At 49.9% G+C, this 10,409-nt stretch overlaps 1 protein-coding gene across 1 annotated transcript; it reads left to right on the forward strand.

Annotated features, from left to right (window-relative positions):
- Positions 1-1,132: 1,132 nt before the first annotated feature.
- On the forward strand, positions 1,133-8,155 carry CLN6 (CLN6 transmembrane ER protein; the record flags this gene model as incomplete). The annotated part of the gene is made up of 6 exons (XM_010172156.1): positions 1,133-1,247; positions 2,012-2,110; positions 4,704-4,892; positions 5,083-5,138; positions 6,561-6,683; positions 7,834-8,155. Coding segments are annotated over 6 exons (871 nt in total), but the record flags the coding sequence as incomplete, so codon positions are not given.
- Positions 8,156-10,409: the final 2,254 nt, after the last annotated feature.

Here is a 10,409-nt window from a genome sequence, read left to right on the forward strand (position 1 = left end):
CACGGGAATGGGAACCCCACGCGCGCCCTTCCCGCCTTCCACGGGGGTCCCCAACCCACCCTGTCCCCCGCTCCCCCTGCCCCGGGGTCCTCCGGCACCATCCCGGGTACCACCGCGCCCATCCCGGGTGCTGCAGGTGTCCAGGGTGTCCCAGGGGGGTCCCCCAGCCTGGGTTAGGGTCCCCTCGCTGGTCCAGGACCGCCTGACTCACCTGGGTTACCCCAGCTGCTCCAGGGTTTGATGGCTTCTTCCAGGGAGCCACAGCTTTCCCAGCTCATCCCGAGAACCCCAACTTCTCCAGGGTACCACCATCCTCTTCCTCCGTCCATCCATCCATGGGATTCGGAGCGTGGGCTCGGGCAGTGCAAACGCTGGGTTACCCCAACTGCTCCAGGGTTTGATGGCTTCTTCTAGGGAGCCACAGCTTTCCCAGCTCATCCCGAGCACCCCAACTTCTCCAGGGTACCACCATCCTCTTCCTCCGTCTGTCGGTCGGGTTTGGAGCGTGGGCTCGGGCAGTGCGAGCGTGTGGCTGATCCGGCTGATGCTGTTCTGGTCTCAGCACCAAGGGAGAGCAATTCATCCGCTTTTCCCGTACGGAGGTGAAGGTCCGGTGGTGCTGGGAGGTTATTTGATGGAAAGACTTCAGCGGGGTTGGATCAGGCCTTGCTTTGCAGAGGAGGATCCCCAGAATGGAAGATGAAGGTGATGGTGCATCCAGAGCATCCCTGTGTTTGAGTACCACCAGGCATCGATGCGTTTTGAGCGTTCAGCAGAAGTGCCAGGGGAGTTAAATTTTGCTTTGTCATGCAAAAGTTAAAAATAGTTGCACTTAATTCAGCACTTAAGCTTTTCATCCTGCTTTTGTGCTCGCTTCGCAGCCAGGAAGAGCCTTCCTTCGTATAAGGATGTGCCAGTTTTTATTAACAACACTTTGCCTTTCCGTAGCACCTCCTCCTCTCTTTGGCTTCTCAACTTTGTTGTTATTCCACAGATCCCAAAGCTCAGAGATGCACCGGCAGCCGTGGAAGCACAGGTTTTGTGTGGACATGAGACCTGGAGTCTGCTCCTTGCCTCCTCAGAAACCTGTTCTATGATTTAGGGCTGACACTGTCTCTTCTGTCCTCTGCAGGCATGGAGCAGTCAAGAACGAGGACACCTTCAAGACCTCCCCGTTTCATTTTGATCTGTGGTTCTACTTCACTCTGCAGAACTGGGTGCTGGACTTTGGGCGTCCCATTGCGATGGTGAGTGTGGCAGAGGCAGGCCCGCTGCTTGGCTTGCAAGCAGTTTATTTAGGGTGGAGGACAGTGGGGCAGAACCATGGTGGTCCTTTGTAGACCCATGGGCTGTTTTCTACACCGAGGGATGCCCTGGAGGAGCTGTCCTTGAGACAAGGACCACTGCAATATACTGGTGTGAGTAACTGCTACTAAGTGTGTTGCTCCAGTCACAGGGAAAGTGTCTGGGAAACTTGTTCCATGTCATCTATCCCACAACTTTATGTTTTCATAACAAAAATTATCTGGAGTGGTTCCTATTGCTCTTCCCCATCTGTATCTCCAGAGCCTGGGACTCTCCTGCTCTCCAGATAGTGTAGAGCAGAAGTGGCCGTGACCCTCAAGTGTAATTCATTATTGCTGACATCTGCCCGTTGGCAGAGGGTTAACAGAGACCCGCTGCTGCAGGACTCCCGTGTGCTTTACCTGCTCTGCCACACAACTTAAGGGCATGGGCTTTGGGCCGTGCTAGAGGAGCAAGTGGCTGAGGTGTAAGTACGGGTGCGTTCAGCACCCACTTCCTGCACTTTTCGGGGTGCTTCCTGCAAGAAGAGCTGCCCAACTTCATTACTAACAGCTAGGTGAAGTCAAGCCAACTATTAACAAGCAGCAGCAGTCCAAAGCAAGGATTTTCTCTCTCCCCGTTGTTCAGCCAGCGATGAGGCTATAATCACGAGCTGGGTGGTGAGGATGTACTGATGTACTTTTTATTTTCTCCCCCCTCTCCTCAGATAATTTTACCTTTGGAGTGGTTTCCTCTGAACAAACCGAGTGCTGGAGATTATTTCCACATGGCTTACAACGTTATCACACCGTTTCTTCTGCTGAAGGTAAACCTTGAGCTGCAGGTGTTACATTTTTTTTGTTAAATATTACCGGTTGTAAAAACAGGGCAAACAATACAGTTTTGTAAAGGCTGAGAGTTTGTTAGGAACTTGGTGAACAAATATTGGTTATTTCACAAACTCCTGCAAGTGAGCCAGCCCTCCTGGACGTTAGAGGTTTGCCACTCCAGAAGGAATTTGTAATGATGCCTTTTAACAGCAGTGACTGTCTTAATACAACTTAATTTCCTGCATTTACAAAGCAAATCGCTTCCCCTGGGAACTCTGGATTCAGGAAGAGTTGGAGCCCTTCTTCCTGGCTGAGCCAAAGCTTGTTTTTAAGACAACATCCACCCGTGACTTGAAAGACCTTAAGAGACAGCTGGAACGATAGGAGATTTTCTAAATTGTTCAGAGCTTAATTACACTTGCTCTTCAACATTAGAATTGTAGCTTTAGCTTGAATTTATCTTGCTTCAGCTGCCAGCCATTGGATCGTGTAAACCATTTATGAAGTTAAAGAGTTGGCCTATCATTAGGAATCTTCTTCTATTAAATACTTAGCAGCCAGAAGATATGAGAAAGCAATTATAAATGTATTTTAACCTTCATTAACTAGAAATTGAATTCTGTCCTAAGATGTAAATGATTCTCTCTCTTCCGAGTCTGGCAGATTTTAAATGCTGGTGTGGCCAAAAAGGAATAGTCAGGATGTGGTCCTTTGGGTGATGTCAAAGCTCTGAAGCTCGGTCTGACTCGTCCCAGTGGGACACAGACAATTTCTGCAGCCTGGGTACTCATCAGGTTATAAATTTGCTGTCTTGGAGTTCCCTGGCAGCACAGCACAAAGGGCTGGTCCACAGAAAAAAGCCATTTGTTATTCAGGGTGCATTTCTGTTGCCCAGTGTCCCCTCGAAGGATGTGTCCTACCGTCCTCCATCAGACAGGAGCTTTCCAGGGCCTTTTGCTCTCCCCATCCCCTCTGACTCCTCTGACGTTCATACAGCAGTTACAGAGAAAGGGAAAGTTAAGCCTCAAAATTAAATACAAATAAGGAGCTTTTCAGTGTTTATGAAGGGCTGCAAAGCTGATTTGGCAGTAGGGAGACGGGAGGCAAAGGTGGCCCCAGCTGATCCTTGGGCTGATTGGAAGACATGGAGGTGCTGGAGCGTGTCCAGAGAAGGGAACGGAGCTGGGGAAGGGTCTGGAGCACAAGTGTGCTGAGTTCCCTTGTGGCTGAGGGAACTGGGGGTGTTGAGCCTGGAGAAAAGGAGGCTGAGGGGAGACCTTGTGGCTCTGTCCAAGTCCCTTGGAGGAGGGTGGAGAGAGGTGGGGGTGGGTCTGTTCAACCAAGGCCCAAGGGACAGGACAAGAGGAAATGGGCTCCAGTTGTGGCCAGGGCAGTTGAGATGGGATGTGAGGAAGAATTTCTTTGCTGCAAGGGTTCTGAGGCATTGGAAGGGGTTGCCCAGGGCAGCGGTGGAGTCCCCATCCCTGGAGGTATCTAAAAGACATGTAGATATGATGCTCTGGGACATGGTGGTGGACTTTGCAGTGTTGGGTTTATAGTTGGACTTGATGATCTCAAAAGTCTTTTCCAACCTAAACTATTCTAAGATTCTCTGATGCATCCCCCCCTGCTCTGCGCTTCCTGAGGCCCCTCCAAAGCCTGAACCACCTGAGCTGGGATTTATGTCTTTCAAGATCTTTGCAAGCTGGGTGGGGAGCTCCTTTCTGGAGAGAAGCTCCTGCGCCTCATCCCTGGCCACGCTTGCAGGGGCTCACCCCAGGTGCTTGAGCAGCACCAGGCTCCCTGCCAGCCCAACCTGCCTGCCTCCACCCAGACCACGAGATTGTACAGAGAGAGCTCATCACTAAAGCTGGTGCTCAAAACGCTGCCTCAACTGGTTTTGCTGGTAATTAGGTATTTCTAGATATGGGTTTTAATGCCATTTCCTCTTTAGAAGCAAATAGAGAGAGGTGAGTCCAATTTCATTAGGAAGAAAGAAAAAAAAAAAACCCCAAACAATCCTTGGAAAATCATCTGGTGGAGAATCTTAACCTGGGGAGCGAAGTGTGTGTGCTGCTGGAGGCTCTCCTGCCACTGGAGGGCACAGCCAGCCTTGTAGATCCGCTCAGCAGAGCAACTAGAGAGAGCAGCTGCCTTTTTCTTTCTCATTTTCATCACATGTGCTGAAGAAACTGCTTGGAGTGCTCTGGTAGAGGTGCTGGATCTCTGCTTTGGTCCAAGCAGGTCCATTCAGGTTAAGGGTGCTGCTTTGCAGAAAGGTTTAACAAGGGCAAAAAAATAAATGTGGTTTTATTGTTGGAAACAGGGATAAAGTGTGGCCTCAAACCTGAAAACCACCTGGGCTGGTGGAAACGTGGCTGAGATGCATTTAGGGAAAGGAGCTGCAGTCAGGGAAACTCATTCTGATGCTCTTGTGCTTTTCCAGGAGGGGTGACTGTGTTTTCCCTGGCAGGGTGCTGGCCACGGCGGGCAGCTGCTCACACCCGCTACAGCAGCACAACCTGCAGCTTTAACCTCTGCTTGGTTTGCTGAGATGATTTATTTTTTTAACTTATCTCTGTTTTTTAGCTCATCGAGAGATCCCCCAAGACCTTACCGAGATCAATGGTCTATGTCAGCATCATCACATTTGTCATGGGAGCCAGCATCCACTTGGTCGGAGACTCCGTAAACCATCGCTTGATTTTCAGCGGCTACCAACACCATCTGTCTGTGAGAGAAAACCCCATCATCAAGAACCTGAAGCCAGAGACCCTGGTAAAGAGGCTGTGTTTTATTAAAAAAATATATATATATATTAATTGCATTTTAAAAAAAATATTAATTGCTTGATCTTAAAAAAAATAATAATTGCTTGTTCTTAAAAAAAAAAAAGTTAATTGCTTGTTCTTATTTAACAAGGTCCTGTTCCCTCTGCCCTTTTAAATCTCTTCTCGTTGCGTTGCAGATTGATTCCTTTGAGCTGCTGTACTACTACGATGAATATTTAGGTCATTCGATGTGGTAAGCAATTTAGAGTCTATCTAGCAGCCTCAGGTTGTAATACGAGGAAGGACAGACCTGATCTGATCATGGCTTAATATGTGAAAACAAAAATAAAAGGCAGCTGCTGAGAGCTGGCTGGGGATGATGTTCTCAGAGCCAGTGTGATTACAGTGGATCCCTCCCTTGGGACATTGCCTGTCCCCCCCTAGTTTTGTCTCTGTCTCAGTGATATTTCCAGGACGTGGCAGTTGTTTGACGTGTCCTGCTGCTCTGCCTGCACCAAAGACCCCAGGAAGGACTGTCTGGCCCTTTATCTGCTGCCAGATAATCCTCAGATTGCTCAGAGCAGAGGGAAATCTCTCCCCATCAGGCTTTCCTGGTTTATTTGCTTTTCCTTAAGCAAATCCTGGTCTTTTAAATTAAAAGGAGCTCTTGTTAGGTTGTTGAAATCTTGGTCCACGTCCTGCTTTCCTGTGGTTCAGCTTTCAACACAAGAGAACACTCTTACAGAGCCTCTTTGAGCCTGGGAGCGTAACAAATGCAATTATCCGATGGAGAACTTGAGCCCAGAATTCAGCCTAAGCAGCAAACTTCAGTTTTTCTGCAGAAAACCCCATTCTCTGCAGAAGGACTCACTGGAGCCGGCCCTTCAGCTGTCCTACTGACACAGTGGGGGTCTCGTAGCAAGAGCTGTGATGCTGGTAGAGAGGTGGTGCCCTGACCAGCACTGAGGGACCCCACAGAGCTGGACCCCACACCCAGTTACCCACTGCATCACCCACCTGAGCAGGCTGGGTGGCCTTCACAGCATCCCAGCATGTCCTGGATTGGAAAAGCCCTTGAAGCTCATGGAGTCCAACCATGAACCCAACACTGACCAGTCCCCTATGACTAACCCATGTCCCTCAGCACTGTGTCTACACGACTCTTCAATCCCTCCAGGGATGGGGGCTCCACCACTGCCCTGGGCAACCCCTTCCAATGCCTCAGAACCCTTTCAGCAAAGAAATTCTTCCTCACATCCCATCTCAACTGCCCTGGCCACAACTGGAGCCCATTTCCTCTTGTCCTCTCCCTTGGGCCTTGGTTGAACAGACCCACCCCCACCTCTCTCCACCCTCCTCCAAGGGACTTGCACAGAGCCACAAGGTCTCCCCTCAGCCTCCTTTTCTCCAGGCTCAACACCCCCAGTTCCCTCAGCCACAAGGGAACTCAGCACACTTGTGCTCCAGACCCTTCCCCAGCTCCGTTGCCCTTCTCTGGACACGCTCCAGCACCTCCATGTCCTTCTTGGAGTCAGGGGCCTTCACTTCTGCTCTTTCACCAAATTAATTCACAGCCTCAACCTAGGAATTTCCTATGTGCATGGTTTGGATCTGGGGAGGGTTTAAATGCTTTCTGGGCTCACACCACTGATCAGTGTGTGGTTTCTGTTTGCAGGTACATCCCTTTTTTCCTGATACTATTTATCTATTTCACTGGCTGCTTCACCCCTGTCGAAGAGGAGAGCAGGATGCCAGTGGCTGCCTTGCTTCTGATGGGGCCCAGCAGCCTTTATTACTGGTAAGTGGCTTCTGTCCTCTCTGACTGGGCAAGGGATGAAGAGGGAGTACTGCAAGCAGCTCTGGAAAATCAAATCTCACTGCAATTTGTAGCCACTTCAGCCTTTTCAAGTTGGAAGAACTTCAGGGTCACCCAGCAGCACTCCTGTCCCTGCTCAGGGTGTTTCTTCAACCACACTGTTGGTCGTATTGTCATTTCTGGAGCTCCAGCTTCCAGCTTCTGCAGTACTTGCCATCTCTCCCCCTTCAAAGGCTGCGCTGTTAGACAGTCCCTCGATGATTTTGGGGTGGTCACCCAGCACCTGCAGCACATCTCCTTGGTCTCAGGTCGTTGGTGGCAATGGGGATGCTCTCCCCAGTTATCCAGGGGTTTTCCAGAGAGCCCAGGCCACCTGTGTGATGCTCTGATGCTGCCTCCTCGGCTCGCCCTGCGGGTCCAAATCGCCTTTTGAGAGAGGACTTATTTATTTCCCATTTTCATTAGTCTCATCTTCCCAAACAGTTTCCCTGATGGCAGCCAAACAACTTTTCATTCATCTTCAGAGATGATCTTCTCTCTTGCCCGTGGCTTTGCCCCCTGCTGAGACTGTTTTTATACAGTAAATTAATTTTTGATAGTGAAAATCATCAAGATGATTTGGTCAGTTCCCAGTTAACCCATTGCACTTCCTTTAAATCTATTCAATGTGAGTCTCTGCAGTTTGCCTGCTAGTGATTTCAGAGCCAAGGAGTGTTAATTCCTTCTCCCTCCTGCTAGCACCCCTTCAGGACTGGCCACTGTCAGGTACAGCATGGGGGGAGCAGTGGATTTTTGGATTAAATGAGCACAGGTCAGAGCCTTGGTTCTATATTCAAGCATCCCATTCACAACCTGAGCCCAGCACCTTTCAGATCCCCTACTAGGCATGTGTTTTTTCACCCATTCTCTTAACACAGCCCATAGCTCAGTTGTTAAATTACTGATAAGAAACATGAAAACACAGCACAGCTTAAAAGCTGTCAGTAGAGAGGAGCACAGCTTGGTTTGTCTGGATGCAGAGCAAGGAGAAGAGGGAGATGGTTCCCCTCAGGTACGGCTGGAAGGGCTGGGTGCTGCTCTCACTCCCTGTTTCACCCCCCCAGGATCACTAACGGGTGTTTTTGCTCTGTAGGTATCTCGTGACGGAGGGTCAGATTTTCATCCTCTACATTTTCACTTTCTTTGCCATGATGGCTTTAGTGATGCATCAGAAACGCAAAGGACTCGTCCTGGACAGCAATGGGCTTTTTCTCTTCTATTCCTTCATCATAACACTGATCCTCATCGCTCTTTGGGTGGTTTGGCTGTGGAATGACAAAATTCTCAGGAAGAAATACCCTGGTGTGATCTATATCCCCGAGCCGTGGGCATTTTACACCCTGCACATGAACAACCTCCACGCAGCAAAGGAAAGTTTTTAAGTTTTGATATTTTAGAGTGATTTGAAGAAAAAACAAAACAAAACAAAACAAAACAAACTAGTTTTTCTAATCTAGATGTATTTCAAATAAATTCCTGACCAACATTAGCTGCAAGATGGATGGTATGTTAACTAGACCTGACTAGGGAGGGGGTGTTGGAACAAAAGGGAAGAACAGTCTTGGCGACTCAAGGCTTTAAATCCTGAATCATGGCAGGGGTGTGTCCCCTGGCTCTGCACCAGCTCACACCATTGCACAACACAGTTTCAGGCTGGACTTTTATGGGTGCCCTTTTAATGAGCACCAAATCCCTCCCATATGGAGCAGCCCAGCCCCATGGTGGTCCACAGCACTGGTGACCCCCCCATCCCACCCCATCACCCTGGAGAACATACCAGGCATTAATGGGAGCAGTTTGCTGGGAAGTGCTGTCGCCTTCTCCATGTCACAGAGATTTATCTGCTCCTCCCACACTGCTCCCAGCTGAGTAAACGTGCTGGGAAGGGGCTGAGCCACCCCACCTTGGATCTGCATCTGGGCTCCACTCAGCTGTGCCTCCCCAGGGAGCCCTCCCAGGGTCCTGGCCACCAGCACCAGGGTTAAGCACTGGCACAGTGCAGGAAGGACCTGGCTGGCAGCAGAAGGGCCAATCCCCCATGAACACAGCCCAAAAAGAGCATTGAGTGGGTGGGGTGAGCTTTGGAGTTGGCCTTGCTCTTGTGGGGTCTGTGCTGCCTTCTGCTCCCACTCACCACTTCTCCAGCCTCAGGTGGTGGAGCTGAGCTCCTGTAACTCCAGCTGCCTCCCTGTGATGGTTTATGTCTATAAATCATAGAATTGTTTTGGTTGGAAAAGACCTTTAAGATCATCAAGTCCAACCATAAAGCCAACACTACCAATTCCACCTCTAAACCATGTCCCTAAGCACCTCATCTTCTAAACACCTCCAGGGATGGTGACTCAGCCCTGTGTGAGGAATCCAAGTGGTAGGAGAAAAAAAGCTATTAGGGAAACTGAATAAAAACAGTTGAGTGACTCACGTTGCTTCCCAAAGCAGCTCCTGAAAGGAGAATCTTTATCCCAAGAGATTGAAATTGCTTCCCAAAGCAGCTCCCTTCTTTGAAAGGAGAATCTTTATCCCAAGAGATTGAAGAACCCTGAATGTGTCACTGTAACAGGGCAGGGTCTACCCTGGGAAGGGTCTGGTCCATGCTGTCGTGGTCACTATGGACACTAAATGTTTTGCTCTCAGGTCTAGATCTCTGCTACAGCCTGGCATCAGGTATTTCATCCCCCCACACACATGCCAGCCACTAGATTTCCTTTCAGGATATTTCAAGCACCAGTGGATCCAAAGAGGCAGAGAATTGCCCATCCCAAGCATCACCCATCCCGAGCATCACCCATCCCACACCCAGCAGCACCCAGCCAAGCTGCTGGCTCAGCATTTTTTAACAGGATGGGACAAAATTGTAGGTTTATGCGTAATACTTACTTTTCAATGGCTTGAATGTCACCTGAGTGGTGGAAGCAGAGCACTGGAAGGGACCAGAGGACTTGAGCAAACCCAGCTGGAGGCTGCTGCCTCCCCACACACCCAGGTTGAAAGCCTGGGTTAAAAGTTACAAGTTAAAGGTCTCCAGCTCACTCCAGCCTTCCCTCTCAGCATCCTTTCCTCAGCGTTCCCCTTCCCAGTCCCAGCCAAGGGCTATGACAAGACTTGGCAGTCCTGAAGGCTCTTTGCTCCTAAGCAGATTAGCTACATAAATACTAATAAATACAAACTCAGACAATGGGGAGCTTTTAAAACCATCTCAAAAATCCCTTCTCCTCTCAGCCTGTCTGCACTGTCCCAGCTCTTCCACGTTTGAGCATCTGAACCCCCTTCCCCTGCAAACCCACCACGCAGGACGCAGCGACGCTGCCATCGCTGCCCAAAACCTGAATCAACTTCTCCTCCTGCCCACCAGCCAAACCCCTCCAGCAGTGAGCTGCAGAGCTGTAAATCCCCTCACACCCTTTCCCAGCAGATACCAACAAGGCTGGATTTGTCTCCCAGCTGGATTTCTCTCCCAGCAGCCAAACCGAGTGCGAGGGGCACAGTTATTTCCGATTATTAAACCTTTTGTGCTCATCATCCTCACCTTGAAACCCCAACCCAGGGAACCTCTCACCCCACTCCGAGTCCCAAGGTTTTGGGCAGACTGGGGAGATCCCAGGAGCTGTGCTGGCAGCAGGATCCAGCCCTGGCAGGGATCAGGTCTCGTAGCCATAGCAGCGGGGGATT

Source organism: Antrostomus carolinensis, unplaced genomic scaffold, assembly GCF_000700745.2.
Source record: "Antrostomus carolinensis isolate BGI_N321 unplaced genomic scaffold, ASM70074v2 scaffold15037, whole genome shotgun sequence".
Classification (NCBI taxonomy): Eukaryota; Metazoa; Chordata; class Aves; order Caprimulgiformes; family Caprimulgidae; genus Antrostomus; species Antrostomus carolinensis.